The 25,704-nt window shown below is 41.8% G+C and overlaps 1 protein-coding gene across 1 annotated transcript in view; it reads right to left on the bottom strand.

The window, feature by feature from the left end:
- The window catches only part of ATG18B (autophagy 18 B-like protein), a 326,386-nt gene extending 303,075 nt beyond the window's left edge, over nucleotides 1-23,311 (bottom strand). The window contains exon 1 of the mRNA XM_089383325.1: nucleotides 23,012-23,311. Coding sequence (XP_089239451.1) covers nucleotides 23,012-23,070 — 59 coding nt within the window. The 5' untranslated portion in view covers nucleotides 23,071-23,311. The remainder of the gene's footprint in view (nucleotides 1-23,011) is intronic.
- Between the last annotated feature and the right edge of the window lie 2,393 nt (nucleotides 23,312-25,704).

The following is a 25,704-nucleotide window of genomic DNA, read 5'->3' as shown; positions in this document are numbered from 1 at the left end:
GCTTTTGATATCCAAGCAAGTCACATGTGGTGTCCCCAAGTGGGTGTGGGGGCACAATGACATCCTCATGGTGTTGATTTGGGGTAGCATCAGATGTGCTCTAGCCATGAAAATTGGTGGAGAGACTAAATCACATGAGATCTCCAAGACCCAGAAATGGTTTGGGCAGATTCTAACCAGTTTGGGAGATATTAAAATAATTAATATTTTTAATGGAGCTCCTAAGTCTAAACTTAGGAAAAATAAAATATTAATAGGTATTAATATAAAACTGGGTTAGAATGTTCCAAAGTCATGGATCAAGCCAAATCTAATCATAGCCGTTGATTAGAGATTTAATCTCGGCCGTTGATGGACCAACGAGAAAAGTATAAGAGGAGGCTTGAGGGTCAGTTGGAGAACACACCAGAGTGATTAGTCATTCTATTCTCTAGAGCGGGGTTTGCTAAGAGAGATAGAATCAGTGATCAGCAGCGAGGGGCAATGAATACATAGCAGAGAGGCAGAGTTGGTACCAGAGAGACAGCGCAGAGCCCGGAGAGGTTGATGCAGAGGCAGCTGGGTGCTACGCAGAGGCAGCCAAGAGTTGCACAGAGCCAGGAGAGGCCAACGTGTGAGACGCAGAGGGTCTAGGGGCTGACGCAGAGGCTCCAGAAGCTAACGCAGAGGCTAGCAAAGCTGACGCAGGGCCAAGAGGCAGCGTTGGAAGGATTTTGTGGGATAGACTGGGTGCTGGTGAGCCAGATAGGGTGACGCAGTCCCTATCAGAGTAGCGCAAAGCAGTGGGAGCTGCAATTGTTGCTGTGGGATCGTTCATCCGGTGATTATTTAGCCGGAATATCTATCTCTGAGGAGAGGTACTACTGCCAAGGGAATTCTCTGTTGGGTGAGCCATTTCTGGCACCCTAGTTGTATTCTGAAAACTGCATAATAATAAAACCCTCTGAATAGCTACACCGATTTTCCTGCATTGGGTTTTTCTGGGGACATTGGTCCAAAATAACAGTGTCACTTGTGTGCTTGTTTTCTTTCAGTTGATGATCTATAGATGTAGATATTGTATTTGTGTTTATTTTCAGTATTTACATGGTAAATAACTTGTTAAATAATTAAACAAGTAGGAAGAAATAAGCCAGATAGTACAGGAAGAATTTCTAACGGGTTAAACTTAGAAATTCCAACATGGTATCAAAGGGTGGTTGCAGATCACAAGATAACTGAAGGCATCAGCGAGCAAAGCAGTAGCAGCAGATTCAGTTGTCCCAAGTGACAGAGTTGATTCGTGCAGAAGGCGACAGAGGAAGGAGTGACACAGAGAGACTGTGTCATCAGTCTGGGCGAGAGAGAGGCAGCGCAGAGGCTAAGGAAGGTAGAATTAGGCTCACGCAGAGGCCAAGAGGGCTAACGTAGTTGGCTAGGGGAGCTGATTTGCCGGTGTCAGGATTGCGCAGAGCCAAGTGGCTCAATCCTTCAGTTGCTGGGGTATAGGAGGTTGCGGGTAATTTGCGGAGCGAAGCTGGTGGGGTATTGTGGTCAGAATAGTACCTAACAAGGCAAGACCAAGGAGGAGGGATTTCTAGAAGGGAAATCGAGACTCAAAGGGAGTCGAACCGAGAACTTCCAAACGGGAAGTTGAGAGACTCAGCAAGAGTCAAAAGAAGAGCAGCATAATGGCCGTGAATGGACTGAGAGATCATGATAGGTTGGACAGAGCATCCAACTTCGTGGTCTGGAAGGCTAGGATCTTGTCCATTCTAGACAAATATCGCATCAAGGACTTCGCCTTGAAAACAATAGCGATCCCAGTTGACCCAGCTGAAAATGAGAAGTACGAAGAGGCAATAGTCAGGGCAAAGTGCATCATCCTTGATGGGGTCAAGGATCATGTGGTGTCGCATATTGCCGAGAAGGACATGGCAAATGAGATGTGGGATACCCTAAAGAAATTGTACCAGCATACTTCCGTGCAGAGGAAGATGTTACTTGAAAATCAGTTGCGGTCATACCAGATGCAGAAGGAAGAGTAGATAGATGTCTTCCTCAGTACGAAGGAGATCCGTGGCCAGATAACTTCCATATGGGCCACGTCGAATCAGGAATTGATGGTGAGGACCGCATTGAACGCAGTCTCAGAGGATCGAGAGGTATTTGTCCAGGGCATACTGGGCAGGTCGAGCCTTCCAAATTGGGAGGAACTGTGGGCGGCTCTTCGTCAAGAAGAGATCAGACGGGTGACCAAGGCGGGGAGTAGCGGAAAACGGGTCAAAATCAAGGAGGAAGAAGAGGATGCGACTCTAGCATTTGCGGGAAAGCAGGAGAAGAGAAAGAAGAAGGACCTCTCCAAGGTCAAGTGCTTCCATTGTGGGGATCTAGGTCATTTTGCGAACCAATGTCCTAGGAAGAAGACTAAGGGAGAGGCTTCTAAGACCAAGGCAGCGCCAGCAAGGGCAGAGAAAGAAGTCGAGAAGGATGATGATTGTGCCATGAGTGCTCATGTGCCACTTGAGAAGAAGTGGGGAGACATCAAGCTATAGTCAAATGGATTACAGGCGATGAGGGGCATGATCCTTGAGGTACCCAACCTCTTGGATTATACCTTGCTACGGGAGCCCCCGAAGAGGAGTAGCAGGATTGGCGGATGTCGATAGAGACGAATGCGGATGGAGCGGTAGAGAGTGCTACAATGCAGGAGTCCCCGGACAGCGCAAGGCTAGCAGACTGCAACAGTGCAAGATGCACGAGAGTATTGCACCAATGTAGGATCGCACAGAGAGGTGTGCAATGGTGCGAGATGCAGGGAGTTGTTGCAGCAGCGCAGAGGTCAGTAGAGGGAGCACTTGTTAGCGACAAAGGGAGCTTCAACATCGGGAGTGTCTCTAGCCTGATAGGGATGTCAGAGTTGGGTGGATCAGTTACTTACTTCTCAGTAACTGAGTTGCAGTGCAGCAGTTAGCAGTGGCAGTGCTATGGGCAGCATGATGAGAGGGGATGGAGCGCAGATGCAGTGCTGGGAGTATGGACCAGCAGCAGCACGAATGCAGAGGGAGCTGTCGTACAGATGCAGCAATGGCAGTGGCAGGGCCATGGAGCAGCAGTGCAGAGGATGTTGGGCAAGGAGGCCTAGCATCAGCACAGGAACCGATGCTGGATAATCAGGGTGATGCTCAGTATGGAGTATTACTAGAGCACAGTCCTCGCTAAAGGTTGTGTTGATTTGGGGTAGCATCGGATGTGCTCTAGCCAAGAAAATTGGTGGAGAGGCTAAAGCACATGAGATCTCCAAGACCCGTAATTGGTTTGGGCAGATTCTAACCGGTTTGGGAGATATTAAAATAATTAATATTTTTAATGGAGTTCCTAAGTCTAAACTTAAGAAAAATAAAATATTAATGGGTATTAATATAAAACTGGGTTAGAATGTTCCAAAAGTCATGGATCAAGCCAAATCTAATCTTAGTCGTTGATTAGAGATTTAATCTCGGTCGTTGATGGACCAATGAGAAAAGTATAAGAGGAGGCTTGAGGGTCAGTTGGAGAACACACCAGAGTGATCAGTCATTCTATTCTCTAGAGCGGGGTTTGCTAAGAGAGATAGAATCAGTGATCAACAGCGAGGGGCAATGAATACATAGCAGAGAGGCAGAGTTGGTACCAGAGAGACAACGCGGAGCTTGGAGAGGTTGACGCAGAGGCAAGTTGGGTGCTACGCAAAGGCAGCCAGGAGTTGCGCAAAGCCAGGAGAGGCCAACGTGTGAGACGCAAAGGGTTTAGAAGCTGACGCAAAGGCTCTAGAAGCTGAAGCAGAGGCTAGCAGAGTTGACGCAAGGCCAAGAGGCAACGCTGGAAGGATTTCATGTGACAAACTAGGTGTTGGTGAGTCGGATAGGGTGACGCAATCCCTATCAGAGTGACGCAGAGCAGTGGGAGCTGCAATTGTTGCTATGGGATCGTTCATCTAGTGATTATTCAACCGGAATATCTGTCTCCGAGGAGAGGTACTACTGTCGAGGGCATTCTCTGTTGTGTGAGCCATTTCTGGCACTCTGGTTGTATTCTGAAAACTGCATAATAATAAAAACCTCTGAATAGCTACACCGGTTTTCCCGCATTGGGTTTTTCCAGGGACATTGGTCCAAAAATAATGGTGTCACTTGTGTGCTTGTTTTCTTTTAGTTGATGATCTGTAGTAGTTGATACTATACTTGTGTTTATTTTCAGTATTTACATGGTAAATAACTTGTTAAATAATTAAACAAGTAGGAAGAAATAAACCAGATAGTACAGGAAAAATTTCTAACACATGGGTCTCCAAGTGGATCGATAATGCTTGTAAACCATCTGTTAAGGCTAGGATGATGACATAAGCCCTCCCTTTGTCTCCCGCGGTGAGACACATCCTCATCTAGACCCTGGAACCCCTACCAAGTGTGTGGTACAAGTGTGAAGCCGACTACTGGGCATGGGGATCCAAGTACATCATCCCCACCCCAAAGTTGGAATACGAGCAATCACTGAATGGTGTTGGGGATCCATGAAGTGCTCTCTGCTATGGCGGAGGTCCATGGCTTTCTACACTCACCCTACAAGTGCCAATGTAACCCTCTGGAGGGCTTGGACCCCGTATAGGGAGAACAAACCCCAAATGGAGACCCACCTGCAATCTTACATAAGATCCAATGCATCTCCTAGCTTTCTAGTAAAACAAATCATTAGAGTAATCAAGTAAAATAGCTTACAAATCATGAAACACAAGTGGACACTTTATAATGGCATGCCCTTCCATAGTGGGCTTTGGCATGTACAAGTGTCTCCAAGCTCAAAAGGGGGTTAACCAAGGACCCTATTAGGTGGTTTCAGCCTCTAAAGGGGGTGACATGTCCATGGTACATCCATCCAATGGTAGGTGGGATGTGATATAGTGATGGAATGGAATGAGGGTGAAGGGGAAGCTCCGTGCCACATGCCATGGTACAAGGGTAGCTAATATGGGGAAGCCCACATGTGAGTATATGTTAGTGTAGGAGGGAGAAATCGTGGAACATGAGTTACCCCGACCTTTGTTTTCCCACCCTTCTTCATATGCCTTTTGCTTTTTATTGATTTTTCCTTATAACTGCTCGGTCCTCCAGAGGGTGAGAGCATGATGTGTAGGATACAACAATAGATACCCCCTTTAGGTGGGGCAATTCATTGCCACCAAGGGTTGGGACAATCATGGGTTCCTTCATGATGGAGGGGGATCATCTAGGGCCCATAGGAACTAGGGTGATGGCCATGGATAAGGGGTAGAGCTCATGTTTGGCTTTTTCCCATGTGCTAAATTTGTATGTCCTGGCCATCTTTTGCATTTTATAGTACAATTCCTGTTGAAAGTGGCCAAATTTTGCTTTTCACTGTCTTTTTAGCTGCATCAACCTCCAGGGCATCATTCTAGGCCCAACCCAAGGTGTGGACAAAGGGAGGGGGAGGCTAACTCCTTGTGGACCCAGTGGTCAAATGTGGACCCGGATAGGAAAAATGATGAATGGGGTTGTAATGAGCAGAGGGGAGCAATGTATATGGTATCGGGAAGCGAGACCACGTGACCAAAATCAAGGTTACCCATGTAGTTCCGTCCCTAAAACCTAGTGGCCAATAAAGGAAATCCCATGGGACTAGAACACAAGGTTAACCACCAAAAGGGCAGAGGAGACAAGAGTATAGACCTAGTCCACTCTTTCCGTCAAATCCCCCCATTAATCCATGCCCAAAGTGTCCATGACAAGTAAACAAAAATACTCAATCACACGATGATAAGCCATACCTTCGGGTTTGGAAGGCCCAAATTCAAACATATGATCATAACAGATGAGCAAGGGACCACATGGTTGGCTCAGGTGGCGGAGAAAATGGCACATCGAGTTATCTAGTAGATGCAAGGGGTTGTTGGTTGCCGGCTGAACACCATCTAGGAGAAAAAGTTCTCCTACAGATATCACCCACGAAGTGGTGGGTAACAGGTCTTTCCCCCAAGTGGGTTTTCCCTAGGTAAATCTTGTGTTCTCTTTGTGCATTGTGATCTCTACTGTTATTAAGGTTTTATGATTGAATTTCTAAAGTGTAATTGCTTAATGAGAAATTAGAATTGTTAAAAGATCTATATCATTTCAAGCAATTATCAGTATTTTAGAAATTAGTGTTTGTATCTATTGGTCTTGAAAACTCAACACCTTAGACGCTTCCTAGATGCTCTTTAATGGTAATTTTAATCAGAAATTGGTTAATGAATTGGAATTGTTAAAAGAATATCTATATCTTTTGAAGTAATTACCAGTATTTCAGAAATTAGTGGTTGTATCTATTGCACTTGAAAACTCTATGAAAATTCCAAACTAGAACCTTATTGCAGCAAATGATATTATTTATCCTAATTGTTAATTAATTAACAATTTATCTGGTACGGAAAATATTGAAATAGATACACTGGAACCTTCACAAATAAAATTATGGGGAAAAATAAAATGATGGAAGCTGAAAAATGCTAGCACACACACATAAAATTAACACAATTATTTTTGGACAAAAGTCCCCGAAAAAACCCAATGCAGGAAAACCGGTGTAGCAGATGAGGATTTTATTATTATTTTTCAGTAGCAATTCTAAGTACAATAATTTAGATGCCCAACTGGCAATCTAATCTGTGGAAAAATACTAACAAAATTATTGTGAGAATTTTCTCTCACCCCATAGCTAATTTTTGCCTCCGAAATTACCTCCCTAGCCTCTGTGCTGAGCCTTCTGCGTCACCCTCTGTGCAGAGCTTACGCTGACCCTATGAGAATTTCAACCTTCCTTCCTTTGCCTCTTCCAAGAACTGGAAACCTTCCTCCCAGAATGTTGCCTCCCTCCTCTTCCACTTGATACTCACCCTCTAGCTCTATCTTCTCTACTGAGCTACTGCTACTGAGAAAATCGGACTGCCTGGGCAACTAAGTATCTGGACTGGTATTTACTCCATCACCACATTGATCTCCTCTTATAATCTATTGTTGGAGCACCAATGGCCAACATTAAAACTTAATCAATGGCTAAGATCATCTCTGGATCGATCCGGGTGAGTATCTAGATGATTATCACCTTATCTCAATTAATATTGATTAATTAACCATATTCCCTAAGTTTAGACTTAGGAAATATTTAAAAATCAGTTAATAATCTAATTGAGACACTTCCAAGCGGAATTTTCAAAAACGATTTCTAGGTTTTGAAGATCTCATGTATACTAGCCTCTCCACCAAATTTCTTGGCTAGAACACATCCGATGCTACAAAAACTAACAAAATCAACACCCCAGACACTTCCTAAATGCTCCTTAATGGTAATGTTAAATTCTTAAAGTAAATGGCATTCTCCTTTATCTTTAAATTTTTAACATTACCATGAAATGACTTAGGATATTTGAGAGTGGTTCCAACGTCATCATACTTCATATGGAGAAAATAGAATTTCATATCCCATTCAAAATTCAGCAGACTTAACAGTTTTTTTCAGGATCAATGGGATTGTGGCATTTCATTAGATTATATCATGTATGAGGGTATATGATTGGCATTTAATCAAGAGCACCAAGCCCTATATGTACCCCAGTGTTGGTGGTGTTGATTGTTGAACTCCCTTTTCATGGCCTTAGCAAAAATGTACCCTTCACTCAAGTCAAAATAATTAATCAGGCATGTTAAGCTTTCTGTACAATATTATAAGGCTTGGATTAGTCCATTTGATCAAAATTGAACAATGTTGACTAAAATCCCTAGAGAATCAAAGTAGAGGCAAAAGTTAGACAAGAGGAGAGGAATCTAGATTATAGATGGTTGATGCTCGAATAATTAATCATTGATGTACAATGGATGCTATATGTATCTCGATTTGTGTACAAATATGCATGTTTTCATATCTTCTACAACTAATTTGGTATTTTGGATGCTTTTTTAATATAAATTCAAAAAATATAAATAAATTAATAAATTAATATATATATATATAATAGACACTTCTAAGGCGCTTCGATTCCTAGATTTTTGGAAAATGGCATTTCAGACACTTTGCTTCCAAAAAACTTCCCCGCTCCGTGCAACATTGCTTTATATGTTTTAACAACAAATGTTTTAGGCTACTTGATAGATTTAGCTCGTATTCAAGGTTAAGTGTGGGGTATTTGTCTTTTGAATGGCTCCAAGATGGTTAATAATCGTTTTGTTGATGACTCTCTTCTTTCTATGGGTGCAGAGAAGCATTCGGTAGATGATGCTCTGGCCTGTTTGGATCGTTGATTTCCGGTAGCATCGTATGTGCTCTAAGCCTCAAAATTTGCAGGGAGGCTAAAACACATGTATTCTAGAATACCCAGAAATCGTTTTGGGAAATTCCACCCGGAGACAGTTTTATTAAAATAATTAATTATTTTTAATGGATACCTAAGTCTAAACTTAGGAAATTAAAATAATTAAAGGGTATTAATTAAACTGGGGGTGAAACTTCTAGAAGAAGACGAGGATCAAGCCAAAATGATCTGAGCCATTGATTAGAATCTAATCTGGGTCGTTGATTGATCAACAAGAGGATTATAAGAAGAGGCTGAATGGGCATTTGGAAAACACATCGAGTGAGAGATCAAGGGATTGATTTCTCAAGAGAGCAACGCAGCAGTTGCCAGAGAAGTGACCGAGGTGATTTCTTGCAATGAGGGGCAAGGATAGTTTCCGAAGGAAGTTTTTCTTGATCCGGAGAGTACAAGGTAGAGAGGGCAAAAAGACGTTCAGGGAGGCTGACACAAGGCCACACAAAGCTACGTTGCGGCAATGCATAGCTTCAGAGGGAGTCCGAAATTCTGTTGAGGAACAGTCGGGATCTAGAGTCGAAGCCGAGGTGTGAGCCTAGGAGGCTAGAGCGTCAAAGTTTCCAGCTATCAAAGGATCAAGAGAACGTGCAGCGCAGTCCCAGTAGCAATGACGCAATGACTGTGTGGGTGTGACACAGTACTATGCAGAGGCAGTGCAAAGGCTCATCTCCAGCACAAATCAGTGCCAGATCTTCCAATGACAAGGTGAGATCATCTCACTACCTTTTTGCCCAGTTAGATCTCTGTATAGGGTTGCCAGTTTGGGCATCGAAAGAATTGTATTTAGAAAACTACTGCTTAATGTTAATTTTAGGTATGTTCTATGCTGAGAGCAATTTACTTCAATTTTTCACATTAACTCAATATCAATTCCAGATTAGCAATCACATTTAGCATGATAGTAAAATGCAGATAGAACATAAACATAAATCGCGGAAGACAAGCCAAAACAAAAGGACACAAGAAGTGGCGCCAGCCAGGGACAAACCCCAATGTGGGGAAACCCTTGATTAATTCTTCTTAAGTTCTTCAATAGTTCAGCAAAAAGAGAGATAGTACATATACATCAGAAGTCAACATTTTGAATTGTTAAAATAAGAGCAGAGATCTTCTCTAGGAAGATGACACATGAGGTAGCAGATTTGAACACAAGTGATTCCATCACTGTGCTGCACTTCATTACACTATGTTGCACTCATCATTTTGCATCCATCATCACTGTGTTGCACCCATCATGCTGCACTTCATCATCGCTAAGTTGCACCATGCTGCTCTTTGCAGCACCATTCATGTTGCACTTCATTACACTATGTTGCACCATGTTGCGCTTTGCTGCACCATTCATGTTGCACTTCATTACACGATGTTGCACTTTGCTGCACCATTCATGCTGCACTTCATTATGACTGTGCTGCACCATGTTGCACTTCATTATGACTGTGTTGCACCATGTTGCACTTTCATGTTGCACCATGTTGCACTTTCATGTTGCACTTCATTATGATTGTGTTGCACCATGCTGCACTTTCATGATGTACTTCATTATGACTATGCAGCACCATGATGTACTTCATTATGACTATGATGCACCATGTTGCACTTTCATTACTATTGACATCATAGTTTCCTTTATTATCATAACAATTATTGTCATTAATGCTTCCTCGTCTTGCACCACTTGACACATTTGGAAACCCTCATCACTGTTATGATACCAAAATTACTACAGAGATAGCATTTTGGATCTCCTTCATTGTCAGTATGTCGAGACTCTACTATAGCTCCTTATTATAAATAGACTGTAATACTGCTTCTTCTCCTTGTGCCGAGACAGTGGGATTGTGACTGTGTCTTATTATGAGATTACCAAGATGCATACATACAGGTCTGAATCTCACTATGATATATTCAAGATTCTGTCACAGTTATGCCGAGACTGTTAGGGCTAGTGTAGGATTCGAAGATCCCTTTCTTCCATCAAAAGATAATCATCGTGCTTCCTTTCGTTGAGATATGCACCACCGAGGAGGAGAGCACTACCCTCTATATCACTGTGATCATCACCGAGACTTTATGTAATTTATAAATGTGATTATCATCCTCTATTAGGACAGCATTTATATAGTTCCTTCCTTGACAGCGAAGAGCCCTCATTATTATCTACAGGCTAGGGTATATCCTCTCATTAGGACTGTGTATGGAAGCCTTTCTAGAACAGCGAATAGGTCTCTTATAGACCAGCGTTTAGGCTTCTCCTACTGCGTTGAGGAGGCCTCCTTCATAACAGTGTTAAGGTCATGACTACGTTGAGGGTTCTCTCTTCATGACAGCATTGAGGGCTCTCTCTTCATGGCAGCGTTAGGATCTAGGGCATCCTATAGGGCAGTGTAACATCTTAAGATCTCTCCTCCCACCAAAACCCAAAGACAAGTGGAGAGGAAGAGATCACAAGAGGTGTGTCTAAAATGACTTGCAAGGCACCTCTATTTATACTAAAACGTGGAGGACAAGTGGGGGTAATTTGGTTGTTGGCCAACCTTGATGAATTGTCACATAACACAAATAAATTCGTATATGCATGAATACTTGTCGGAATCAGATAATCTTTAGATCAATCCTACACCTCTTGACGAGAGGATTCCAAGAAAAATATCAAATGCCATGAATAATAAGACCCACATGGAGTTTGGACCTAGTTGCCAATTTTAACACTCCCTTTCAACTAGGGAGAACTCCATCTGCTAATCCATCTACCAGACTGGACTATCTCTGCCATCAGTCTTCTACATTGCTCTGCTGAACTATGAAGAAGAAGAAGAAGAAGTGATCGAGAATGTATCATACCATCCTCTACTAATCCGAAGTCAGTCCCACATAAAAGAGAGTGTCTCATACCACTCTTACTGACCCGAAGTCAATCCCAATAAAGAGAGTGTGTCATACCACTCTCACTGTTCTGAAATCAGTTCCAAATAAAGAGAGTGTATCATACCACTCTTACTGATCCGAAATCAGTTCCAAATAAAGAGAGTGTACCATACCACTCTTGCTGACCCGAAGTCAGTGCCACTTGATCCCAGATCAATATCATCCTAGCATAGGGAGTACGGTAGTAACATGATGCGTCCATCGGTACTACTATGGTCCCTATCCTCATTTCCATACTCATTGGCTAGATGAGAGGTACTTCCCATGAGTCCCAGACTGCATGGGTAGGATGTCTCAGCAGGAGAAGGATGAACCACTCATCCTGCATGGGTAGGATGTCTCAGCAGGAGAAGGATGAACCACTCTTCCTGCCTACATGTCGCCAGGGGAAGGTTGAACCACTCACCCTGTACACAACAAATCACTAGGGGAAGGCTGAACCACTCACCTTGTAAACAACAAATCACTAGGGGAAGGTTGAACCACTCACCCTATGACTGTGTCTCAGCAGGAGAAGGATGAACCACTCATCCTGCCTACATAGCAAACCACTAGGGGAAGGCCGAACCACTCACCCTATGGTTGCTCATCGCTCCAAGATGTACCCCCAAGCCCTCCAGAGCTCCCAGAGATCAATGTCCATATCATACAAGACCCTTAGGAGAGAGTCTCCACGACTCCTAGTCGTTCTCGAAAAGTCAAGAATTTGACCTTTCCCAGGGGCTTTGATAGAATATCGGCGACCTGCACATCAGTCCCAATGCGATGGAGCCTTCTTGCTCCTCGATGTACCATATCCCAGATAAAGTGGTACCTGATGTCTATATGCTTGGAGCGATCATAAAACACGAGATTCCTCAACAATCGAATCCCCCTCTGGTTGTCACAAAAGATCACGATGGTATCCAGCACGTGTCCAAACAGTTCACTGAAGAGCTTCCTCAACTAGGCAGCTTCACACAAGGTCATACTTGTAACTATGTATTCGGCCTCAACGATGCTCAAAGCAACCGACTTTTGCTTCCTGCTCATCTAGGATATCAAAGAAGAACCCAAAGAGAACCAGCACCCAGAAGTGCTCTTGCGATCCTCCACACTGCCTGCCTAATCAGCATCAAAATAATCATGCAGCTTCACATTTCCGGTAGTGTATCTCAATCCATAAGAGACTGTTCCCTGAAGATATCTCAAATGATTATTGGCACCAATCCAGTGAGGCTCAACCATATATAAGCTCAACATGTTAACTGCAAAACATATCTCTGGACGGGAGTTCACCAAGAACATCAATGCTAGTATGAGTTTAGGAAACTCAGAGTCATTTCAAAAATCAGGTCCAGCATCACTACCGCATAACTTTTTAAAGTTAGGCTTCATCGAGGTAGTCACGGGCTTGCAGTTCGTCATTCCAAATTTGGAATCCAACTCCCTCTTACTTTTGCAAATGAAAGGCTTTGTACCCGCTAGAAAGAGATCGTCCACATAAGGTAATAGTATGAGAGTTCTATCATCCACAACCTTAAAGCAATGGTTTAGATCGGCTTCAATCCTAGTGAATCTCAAATTCATCAGATAGCCAATCCTCTCATACCAAGCTCGGGGTGTTAGCTCCAAATCATAGAGATCTTTCTTCAACCCACATACATGAGATTCCTAATCATGAATCTCAAACCTCTCTGGTTGTTCCAAATCTGTGGTCTTGCTTTTACATGAGGGGAATGGTCCCCTTGTAAGATTTCCTTTGGTACATCTCGGGCATGTACCTTCATGCTCTTCTTGAATTCAGGCATCCCTGTCACCATCTGTCTCACATCGGGTAGGGCCCCACAATGAAGATGGGCAGACCTTCGGTGCTATAGAAGAGATGTGTCAACTGACATGGTCCCCAATGGACTTCCTGCAACTAGATACAAATTGCCAACCCTAAACTCAAGAGTATCTTGAAAAATTCCTTTTTCAAACACGTACCTTTCCATCGATGAATGCCACCTTGAAACTTTTGACTTCCATTTCCAAAATGGACACCAGGTTCCTTTTGAGATCAGGTACATAAAGAACTTCTTGCGAGTTACCCTGATCCATTTGAAGAGAAACATTCCCTGCACCCTTTCTGGGATAGGTGGCATTGTCTCCAAGAATAATCTCCATGATTGTTTCCTTCTCTATCAAATTAGAGAGAGCTTCCTTGAATCCAGTGAAGTGCCTTGAGGCACCACTATCAATTTTCCCAACGAGTCTGGTGGAGAGGGCCGACATAAGATAATACTCAGAAACAACATTTGATTCTTCATACCTGGAGTTCCTTGCTTTCCTTGAAGAGTTGGCCATTTCCTTGATGACCTGCATTCCTTTTATTCCTTTGCCATTGTACCTGTCATTCCTTTGATCATTGAAGATGCCCCTGGAATGATTGTTATCATCATCAAGTGATGTGTCCCTTCTATTTGGACACTTCCTCGCATAATGGCCAAACTTATTGCAAGCAAGGCATCTGCCTTTCCTTCCATTCTTAGATCCGGACTTCCCATTGAAGTGACCTGTAGGTAGGCCACCAGATGCTTCTGCTGCGCCACTTTGATAATCTTCTTTGCTTCGACTTCACCCTTGGTGAATTTGAAGAGGGATGAGGAACCCATTGAGCCTTTTTGTCCTTTCCAACTATCTTCAGTGATTGCTCTTTCACTCTTGCTTGGGCTTTGTCTTCACCTCACCTCTGATACCATGTTAATTTTAGGTATGTTCTATGCTGAGAGCAATTTACTTCAATTTTTCACATTAACTCAATATCAATTCCAGATTAGCAATCACATTTAGCATGATAGTAAAATGCAGATAAAACATAAACATAAATCACAGAAGACAAGCCAAGACAAGAGGACACAAGATGTGGCACCAGCCAGGGACAAACCCCAATGTGGGGAAACCCTTGATCAATTCTTCTTATGTTCTTCAATAGTTCAACGGAAAGAGAGATAGTACATATACATTAGAAGTCAACATTTTGACTTGTCAAAACAAGAGCAGAGATCTTCTCTAGGAAGATGAAACATGAGGTAGCAGATCTGAACACAGGTGATTCCATCACTGTGTTGCACTTCATTACACTATGTTTCACTCATCATTTTGCATACATCATCACTATGTTGCACCCATCACTATGTTGCACTCATCATTTTGCATCCATCATCACTGTGTTGCACCCATCATGCTGCACTTCATCATCACTAAGTTGCACGATGCTGCTCTTTACTGCACCATTCATGTTGCACTTTCATGTTGCACTTCATTACACTATGTTGCACCATGCCGCACTTTGCTGCACCATTCATGCTGCACTTCATTACACCATGCTACACCATGTTGCACTTTGCTGCACCATTCATGCTGGCACTTCATTATGATTGTGCTGCACCATGCTGCACTTCATTATGACTGGGTTGCACTTTCATGTTGTACTTCAATATGACTATGCTGCACCATGTTGTACTTCATTATGACTATGTTGCACCATGTTGCACTTTCATTACTATTGACATCATAGTTTCCTTTATTATCATAACAATTATTGTCATTACTGCTTCCTCGTCTTGCACCACTTGACACATCTAGAAACCCTCATCACTGTTATGATACCGAAACTACTACGGAGATATCATTTTGGATCTCCTTCATTGTCAGTATGTCGAGACTATAGTACAACTCCTCCTTATTATAAATACACTGTAATACTGCTTCTTCTCCTTATGCCGAGAGAGTGGGATTGTGACTGTGTCTTATTATGAGATTACCAAGATGCATACATATAGGTCTGAATCTCACTATGATATATTCAAGATTTTGCCACAGTTATGCCGAGATTGTTAGGGCTAGTGTAGGATTCAGAGATCCCTTTCTTCCATCAAAAGATAATCATCGTGCTTCCTTTTGTTGAGATATGCACCACCGAGGAGGAGAGCACTACCCTCTATATCACTGTGATCATCACCGAGACTTTATGTAAATTATCAATGTGATGATCATCCTCTATTAGGACAGCATTTATATAGCTCCTTCCTTGACAGCGAAGAGCCCTCATTATTATCTACAGGCTAGGGTATATCCTCTTATTAGGACTGTGTACGGAAGCCTTTCTAGAACAGTGAATAGGTCTCTTATAGACCAACATTTAGGCTTCTCCTACTACGTTGAGGAGGCCTCCTTCATAACAATGTTAAGGTCATGACTACATTGAGGGCTCTCTCTTCATGACAGCGTTAAGATCTAGGGCAGCGTAACATCTTAAGGTCTCTCCTCCCACCAAAACCCAAAGACAAGTGGAGAGGAAGAGATCACAAGAGGTGTGTCTAAAATGACTTGCAAGGCACCTCTATTTATACTAAAACGTGGAGGACAAGTGGGGGTAATTTAGTTGTTGGCCGACCTTGACGAATTGTCGCATAACACAAATAAATTCAGATCTCCATGAATACTTGTCGAAATCTGATGATATTTAGATCAATCCTACACCTCTCGATGAGAGGATTCCAAGAAAAATATCAACTGCCATGAATAAGAAGAACCACATGGAGTTTGGCCCTAGTTGCCAAATTTAACTAATACAAACCCTCAGTTGCTGCACCGATTTTCCCACATAGGGTTTTTCCGGGGACATTTGTCCAAAAACAACGATGTCCTTTATGTGTTGTGTATTTCTTCTTGCTCAGTTCTTGTTTCCACATATAATTTAATTAGTGAAGGTTGCAGTGTATTGGTTTCAGTATTTACCGTAGAACACAGTAAATAATTTGTTCAATTATTTAACAAATAGAAGAAACTTAATCAGTTACTGCATTAGAAATTTGGGCTCCAAATTTTCACATGGTATCAGAGGGTAAGTGAAGCAAGAGAGCAAACCAGAGGAGCCCAGCATTGAAGAGGAGGAAGATCGAAGTGTTGCATAGGCAATAGATCGAATCCCCAGAGGGATTGCGCAGTCCAGGCTAGGAGGGAAAGATTCTCAAGGAAGATCTCTCTCTGAGTGAGTTGACAGAGAGGAAAGATTCCCAAATCGAGATTTGTCAATGGCAGAGGGAGCAGCGCAGCAGAAGCTTCAGCACAGAGCAGTCTTCAGGTGAGGCGCAGTTTTCTGCAGCAATTGTTGGGGCAGAAAAACGTTAGAAGGAGGAGACACTTTTGAGGGAATTTCTTCCTCAGAGAATTCCTAGCCAGGGAATTCGATGTCTCAATTGTTGAGCAGCAGTAGAGGAGTAGATCTACTAACTCCAGCAATGAGTGCGTAGACCAACCTAGCAGCAGTGCAGAGGAGAGGAGGAAATTCGACATTTTGTTGGCAGAGATGGTAGCTAATGGGCGGAGAGATCAAGATCGATTGGATGGAGCATCCAACTATGTGATCTAGAAGGCTAGGATCTCCTGCCTTCTAGATGAGCATGATCTCAAAGCCTATGTTGATAGTGTGGTAGCTGAACCTGCCGATGCAGATGCACTCAAGAAGTACAAGGCTGAGATGGCGAATGCCAAGCGGTTAATCCTCAACGAAGTGACGGATCACGTTGTATGTCACATTTTTGGCAAAGGGACGGCCAAAGAGATGTGGGATGCCTTGGCTACGTTGTATCAAGGATCTTCCGAGCAGCGAAAGATGTACTTGGAGGACAAAATGAGATCTGCGAGGATGCAGAAGGGGGAACACATTAATTCGTTCCTATCGAAGCTTCAGGAAGTCCAAGATCAGTTGCCAGTTGTAGGATCATCACCTCAGCCTACAAAGATGGTGAGGTTGGCCTTGAATTCAGTCTTAGAAGAATGGCAAGCATTTGTCCAGAGTATCCTGGGCAAAGAGAAATTGTTGGATTGGGAAGGGATGTGAGTCTCTCTTCAACAGGAAGAGATGAGGCGAGACTTAGTCAAGTGCAAACTTGATAATAGCAACAATAGCAGTGGGACGAAGCCCAAGGAGGAGGGAAGAGAATGCAGCCCTGGCATCAAAGGGGCAGCAGGAGTAGCGGGGGCGGAAGAAGGACGTCTCAAAGATCAAATGTTTCCAGTGTGGTGAATTTGGTCACTACGCTACATAGTGCCCTCTCAAGAAGAAGGACAAGGACAAGAAACATGATTCGCGGGTTGCAACTGCAAAGATCGAGGAGGAGGAGTTTGCCATGGTTTCCCAGATACCTCCAGGGGAGAGGTGGGGTGATGTAGTACTGTAGTTCAAAAGAACTGCAGATGGGCAGGATCCTCAAGGATTCCACCTCTTGGATCAATACCTTGCTACAAGAGCCCATATCAAAAGTAGCAGGATGGACCAATGTCAGTTGATGCAGAGGAGTGCCGGAGTGACAGTTGCAGTGGCTAGGAGCGCCAGAGACTGAGTAGCGCAAAGCAGATTTGGCTACAGTACAAAGTCAACAGCATTGCAAAGACTTCAGAGGGTCAGCGCAGAGACTAGCAACAATCAGAACTCCAGCAAAAGATGCATCATGTTGGACACTTGTTCAGTATTTTGGATGCTTTTATGTTGTTGTTGCAGCAGTAGCAGTAGTTGGAGAGGGTTGCAGTGCAAATGCAACGTTGGCAATGATAGGGCCAACAGCAACACAGATGCAGCATTTGCGCAGTAGTTGGTGGGCAGTGGTCAAACATCAGCAACGTAGTGGAAGATTTTACAGAGTCAGGGTGATGCTTCAGCAGGGTGCATTACTAAAGCACATTCCTCACTAAGAGGGAGTGTTGATTTCTGGTAGCATCGGATGTGCTCTAAGCCTCAAAATTTGCAGGGAGGCTAGGACACATGTATTTTAGAATACCCAGAAATCGTTTTGGGAAATTCCACCCGGAGACAATTTTATTAAAATAATTATTTATTTTTATGTCTAAGTCTAAACTTAGGAAATTAAAATAATTAAAGGGTATTAATTAAATTGGGGGTGAAACTTCTAGAAGAAGACGAGAATCAAGCCAAAATGATCTGAGCCATTGATTAAAATCTAATCTGGGTCGTTGATTGGTCAATGAGAGGATTATAAGAAGAGGCTCGATATTTGGAAAACACATCGGGTGAGAGATCAAGATATCGATTTCTCAAGAGAGTGGTGTTGCAGTTGTCAGAGAAGTGATCGAGGTGATTTCTTGCAGTGAGAGGCAAGGATAGTTTCCGGAGAAAGTTTTCCCTGATCCGAAGAGTACAAGGCAGAGAGGGCAGAAGGACGTCCAGAGAGGTTGATGCAGATCTGTGCTTGGCAGTGTAGAGCTTCAGAGGGAGTCCGAAATTCTACTGAGGAACAGTCGGGATCTAGTGTCGGAGCCAGGTGTGAGACCAGGAGGCCAGAGCACCGATGTTTCCAGCTATCAAAGCATCGAGAGGAGGTGCAGCGCAGCCCCAGCAGCAGTGATGCAGTGACTGCGTGGGTGTGATGCGGTACTGCGCAGAGGCAGTGCATAGGCTCATCTTCAGCACAGATCAATGCCAGATCTTCCAGTGACAAGGTGAGATCATCTCACTACATTTTTGCCTAGTTAGATCTCTGTATAGGATTGCCAGTTTGGGCATCTAAAGAATTGTATTCAGAAAACCACTGCTTAATAATACAAACCTTCAGTTGTTGCACCAGTTTTCCCACATTGGGTTTTTCCGAGGACATTTGTCCAAAAACAACGGTGTCCTTTGTGTGTTGTGTATTTCTTCTTGCTCAATTTTTGTTTCCACATATAATCTAATTATTGAAGGCTGCAATGTATTGGTTTCGATATTTACCGTAGAACACAGTAAATTATTTGTTCAATTATTTAACAAATAGAAGAAACTTAATCAGTTGCAACAATAGAAATTTGGGTCTCCAAATTTTCACATGGATACCTTCTTTTTTTTTGAGTGCCATGGTTAGTGCCCACAAGATAGATTACTAGTTGGTTGCGCTAGATTCTCCACCAAACTAGTTTCCTGCAACTTGGACTCTCATTAGAACTGGGGTAAATTGTGAGATACAATATTTCGTTCAGTGTGAGCATGCCACCAATTGATTTATGGGATCGGTGTTCCTATAGGCCCCAAAATAAACTTCATGTGTGGCAACATAAGGACCTTTCCTTTGTCGGGAAGCTAACAATGGTTGGATGCATGTCTTGTGAAAATTTCAACTATTGCAGCAACTAGAATTAATTCTTCTAACTGTAAAATTAATTATGCAGTTTATTGCTACGGCAACACCAAATTAACCACACTGCGATCTTCACAAATAAAATACTTCGGAAATTAAAATGCTAGCGCACACAAAAATTATAACACCATTATTTTTGGACAATTGTCCCCAAAAAAACCCAATGTGGGAAAACCGGTGCAATAGCTGAGGGTTTTTATTATTAAGCAGCAGAGAAAATTTTGAGTACAATAAATGTCGCCAAACTGGCGAATCTATCCAAGAGAAATATTGGAAAAAATTTATTGAGGGATTTTACCCTCACTCTGAGCAATCCCGACACCATTTGGCCTCTGAAAATCTAGTCGTCCAAGTGGTCTACGATGGCTCTGCATCACCCTAGTGTTGCCTGCTACACGCACTACCTAAAAAAATTGTCAATCTAGTCGTCCTACCTGCTGCTGACTGGGAAAATGCTTCTCTAACATTTTGGAAACTCTTCCCAACCTCTGGAACTAAAAACGTCTTCCTCTTTAGCCAAATCGAACTGCTCTTCTGAAGCAAATGCGTAGTCCCTGCACTGCTTCCTGGAGAAAATCTCGACCTCCTCTTTTTGACTCTCTGGAACTGGAAAAACTTCGTTCAGACTCACTGCTTCTGCCCCTCTTTGTCTTTGTGTCCCCTCTCTGGCTCAAACTCTTCTAACAGAATGTTGCTGCTCTTTGGAAAGTTGAACTGCCCAAGGAAAACGATCTCAAATGTGTTCCTCCATCTACCCATCGACTTCTTCTTATAATCTCACTGTGGGACTCCAATGGCCAAGATTAAAACTTAATCGATGGCTGAGACTATTTCCTAGTCGATCTATGTGAATTTCTAGAGAAATCTCACCTTCCTCAATTAATTACTCATTTTCCCTAAGTTAGACTTAGGAAAAAATTAATTATTGGTCTATTAACTTAATTAAGGCATTTCTAGGTGGATTTTCCTAAAACATTTTCTGGATTATGGAGTCCTAGTGTTTCTTAGCCTCTTTGGCAACTGCCGAGACTAGAACACTATCTAATGCTACAAAAACTAACAATAGGCTTCACATGTCTATTATGTCTCTTGTTGGCCTCGTAGCAAAATTCAATTTCAACGCTTGGAGCAGATTCTTCAATCATACCTATGGCTATGATATAAGTATAGTGGGAGAGGAGCATCTTCTTCCAAAGTATATGGGCAGCTTGGAAAGCCATGGCTGGTTTGGTTCATTGGTCTTGGGAGGGCAGCAAGGCAAGCTGGAACTTAGCTTGTCACCCCATCTGGAGTTGGAGGGTGCAGGGTCAATGTGTTGTTGATATACCCCATTTTCAAGCTCGAAAATTGAGTAGAAAGGATATTTTCTTTTGGGGGGAACATGTGGGATTTCATCTCGCACTCCTGAAGGGACTAGTGTATTCTTGCTCAGGAGTTTTTTTTGATGGCCTCAGATCCCCTGTCAGTTATGGAGTTGAGAGAGCTCATCCCGAAGGCCAAGTTATTCAAGATGAATATAGGGATGCCAGGTATATTCTGGAAGAACTAGAGATGGAGCTTTGGGCACCCTCTTCAGCAATATGACACTCAGAGATTTTACTCACTCTTGCACCATCATCATTTGTTGTCACTGGTACTCAATGTGAGATGAATGTTCAATTATATAGAGGACAGACAGGTACAAAGACTTTGCAGTATTTGGTCCATCCAGATTTCTTATAAGCTATAAGTTTTTGCCTAGCTAGTGATGTACCCAAGGATTCCATTCAAGGCATGTTTGATCAAAAGTGTGTTTTCGGATGGCCTTTGCCCTGTATGTGGTCAGTTGGAGACTGTGAAACATATCTTCTAGGACTCCTGGTTTGCCCAAATTGCTGGCAATTTTTGCAGAATCTGTACTGAGAGCTTCTTCAGGGACACATTCATTGGAGGGCCACCTTATTTGAAGACTGTCGATCTCTTGTCCATTCTTCCTTTTCAGGGATCTAGCATTGCTTGAGGATTTCTGCTTTATCATTGGATGATCCGTTGTAAATCTGTTTTTGAGAATCAAGTTAGTTCATCATCTGACTTCTGTCCCTCATGCTGCGATGAGATATGCCATCATCTTTTGCATAAGAGCACTTTGTTGATCAAAGAAACTGAGGCCTTTAAGCCCACAACATACTTTGATTTCATTTTTGTTCTAGTTTCTCTATGGAAGAAGATATGATCTTCATTGTATATACCCTTCCACTTTTGGTTCTTCTGTTTGTAAATACTTCTCTGGATTATAAGACATATTTTTCAAACAAAAAAAAAACCTGCACAGATCCATCTTAACCCATGATCTTCTAAGCACCAAGAAAATTAACTCTGTTTCTTTTGATCCCTCTCAGGGCAATCTGAGGTTTAGATGGATCTATGCTGGTGAGAGAGGAAGAAGGGAGGCATACAACACTTTTCTATGTCACTGAACATTTAAGGAATATAATGTATCTTTCTTGTCTCTCCACACATATTCTTCCCATGTGTATGTACATTTTGTTTAAGAAATGACCTGAATTTAAAGGAAAACAAATTCTGAAGTGATGGGAAAGGGAGGACAGAGGCAGCCAATCAAGTATCAGACCGTTCTAACTAACCGAATCCAACAATGGATGCAATGGACTTACAAGCAGATAATTAGAGAGAAGGGTGAACCTTTGGGTTTAAATAACCAAGGAAAGCAGATCTCAAATAGTTGAGGAATGGGCATGGCGGAGGACAAGACCCAAGACCTAGGAAAATGCTCATAGGTGGGATCATATCAACAGATAACTCACAAAATTGGTGTCAATCAGCAACAGACACAGGGAAGTCAGGAAAAGAAGGAAGAAATAGCTAGAAAAGCAAACACATGAAAGGAGAATTTCTAATTAATTCAGGGTCTCATACTCCAACTGATGAAATATTTAGTGCAATCTCTTAGTGACACGACTACAATCAATTCTTTAAATGTATGTTTTAAAGACTTTTGATGATATCCCATACTACTGGAATGGCCAGAGCAAACCTGAAAATATATTGAGGCCATGTTCATATTTTACAGGGCAAGCTAAGCGCTGCCTAAGTTTTTATTATTATTAATAAAGTTAGTACCTTTCAGTTACAAAAAAACAAGCAGACTGACAATATACAACACACCAGTGAGCATAATTATGCCCTGGATCGCATAAATTACAGTTTACAACATTAAACTACACTAGTACTTGGTTGAAAACACCTAAAAATGCCTACAGGACGAGGATTGGAGGAAGTTCAAAATTCAATAATAGTCAAAGAATCTTTCACTGAATTCAATGTAGAGCTTCAATATTGATGATTGAAGTCATCTCAATGCATCCCCATAAGCAATGTATTCATTACAGGGTAACAATATGAACGTCTTATTTTCGTCTTTGTATTTAAAACTTACTTCCCATCCATCTAAAAGTCTTTGAGGTGCAGAACAATTTCCGTTGCTTAAAACCCCACAATTATTGTAAAGAAGAATTTTTTCACGGACTAAGAGTGCAATTGTGGCACTAACCTGTTATCCTGATTGAACGATGCATTAAGCAGCTGACGAGGGGCCGACTGGTTCGCCATGATTACAAACAACCTCAATAACAATTACGGAACCCCAATTGAATGAATTCTTCAATTCGAGGAAAGTCGTCGATCGAATTGAACCTATAAAATCTGGCCAGACGGAAGAAGATATCCGGCCAGACGGAATCACCGCAATTTGATTTTCTCAAAAGCCTCTGTTTTGGAAAGATGGGTTGTGCGATTAAAGGTAAACGGTGTTCACAGACAGGCGGTTTTGTGTTAGTTATTTTTTATGACGATAGATTGGACGTTCAAGGATGTCATGTAAATGGGCTCACGCATATTATGGACACTAGCATATTTTTGTTATATTAAAAATAATAAAAAATAAGTGCAGTGAAACTAAGAATAAAATAGTTTTATCCGAGTTTATTTGGGTTAACTAAAAATAAAAGTAAGTGCAGTAAAACTTAGAGATAAAATAGTTTTATTGGCTAGACAATTGGGAAGAAGATTGTTATTATAGCTTTTATTTGTATAAATAATTTTGATGAAGATTGTGATGGTGGTTATTAAAAATATATTTTTAAATGTATAAATTGAATTAATACTTGATAAAATTTTGTAGACATTTGAATTTTGCAAATTAAATAGTTTAAATTTATAATTTTTAAAATCTCTATTGAAATTAGCAAAATTAATCTAAAACATGCCTAAAAAAAATATAAATATATATATATATACATAACCCAATGGTTCTTAGTTCAAGTGGTTGGGATTGTGGCTTCCCACCCAGGTTCAAGTCTTCGGAGGCATGTTGTAGCATGTATTGATTAGGCTCAAGGAGTAGGCAGGCCCAGAGAGTTTTCACTTCACTAGTGGTTAATACGGGATGTCTCAGCTCTTTCTTAGTCATTGGCTCTTTCCTATTACAAAATAATAATAATAATATATAAAAGTACATAGAGGATTGTTGTATTATGAAGTATTGTGTTAATGATGAGATTCAAGATTTAAATCCTCTGCGGGTGTATAATATTCTTGGACAATGTGCTTTGTGAGGTTATTGTGGTGTACTCTCATAAATTATTTAATTTCATTTTTTTTAATATTGATGTTTTTTAATCATATTTTTTTGAATTAGTATTTTTCTATTTATAATAATAACATTAAATTAATAAAATTTTGTGTTGTAAACAAACCCTAGTTGTTGTATTCTAGGCGACCCATCTACTACTCTTCCTATAACGAATGTCAACGGAGGAGAGAATCCCCTTCCTATAGCAAGATTGTAGTTGACTACAACTATATGGGGCAACCTTCTACCACCAACCCCAATAGCTTGGGGTGAAACCTCAATGGAGATTAAAAGAAGCCTTAGCAACCTTCTCCGTCATTAAGGAAGCGACAACCAGGAAGTTGTTTATCTAAAGATGTCATAGACCTGAAATTTGAACTTCACTCCAGCCACATCAATGATTATATCCAATATATGCGAGACCATGCACTGATCAAGAAATTTCTCAACATTTGGCCTTTAGAAAAAACCCTCTCCCATTGAATCCAACTCAAACGGAAACCTAAGGGGCAAATAAATCTAGAACTAGGATCAAAAGGTTTCTTCATCATTGTCCTTGCAAGTCTTGAAGACAAAACACAGGTATTTGAGAATGGCCCGCATTTTTTTAATTCAGCAAGACGATATCTCTACTTTTGGACAAAGTGTTTCATGCCTGATAAGGAGGATTTTACCGTCACACCAGTTTGAATCAAAATGTATCCATTAGCAAGGGAGTTATGGGATGAGGAAACGTTAGTTGGCATCGACAACGCTCTCAGCCACTTCGTCAAATCTTCAAAAGCCACCAAGAAAGTCAGGTATATTTCTTACAACTGCATTTGTGTATATGTGAATATTTTAGAGTTGCTTCCAGAGTCCATTAACATCTACTATCACGATGAGTTCTAGAAGCAAACCCTTGATTAGGAGCACATCCTTTTCCAGTGTCGAAGATGCCACAAATAAATCATATTTATCGCAAATTCCCTTTACTTTACACAATTTCCAATTTTGTGACTCCATCTACACATGATGAGGGGGGATTGACTAAAGTCGAAGGCAAAAGCTCCAACCCGAAAACTCATGCTTTGCAACTCTCTATTTTGAAGGAGAATCCACCTGCCATTGATCACTTTGATCCTCTCTCTTCTCTGGATTCCTTGGACCCTCCTCTGATCGTGCCTCCCTCGAAAGTTGAAATATGTGACTTTGCTTTGCCCTCACCACCTTCTATCAAAACTCCTACCTCTTTAGCAACCCTGCCCCCTTGTTCCCCCACCCTCCTAATTTGTGCCCCAACCCCCTTTACATGAAATCCTTGATGGAACTTAGCTACCTTGATTTACTAAGTTTGGCCAAAGCCTTGAAAGGAAAAGATCATCTACCTTTTCTAAACATCAAGTCAACCTCCTCGACAAGGCATACTTCACATAGAAATTAATAGAAATTTGCTATTACTAATGAATTTGAATTGAAAACAAGAGATTGCAAATTTCCTCTCTATTCTCTAGAATGGAAATCACAATTTATAAACACATGCAATGGCATGCAGCCATCAAAACCACAAGAACACAATGATTTTACAGGGGAACCCAACTGGGAAAAACCCCTTTGTTGCTTTTCTTTAATCA

Source organism: Pinus tabuliformis, chromosome Q, assembly GCF_031772625.1.
Source record: "Pinus tabuliformis cultivar Carrire ecotype Pingquan chromosome Q, CPIR1, whole genome shotgun sequence".
In the NCBI taxonomy this organism is placed as follows: Eukaryota; Viridiplantae; Streptophyta; class Pinopsida; order Pinales; family Pinaceae; genus Pinus; species Pinus tabuliformis.
The sequence above is the reverse complement of the archived record's forward strand: the minus strand, read 5'-3'. Positions and strand labels throughout refer to the sequence as shown.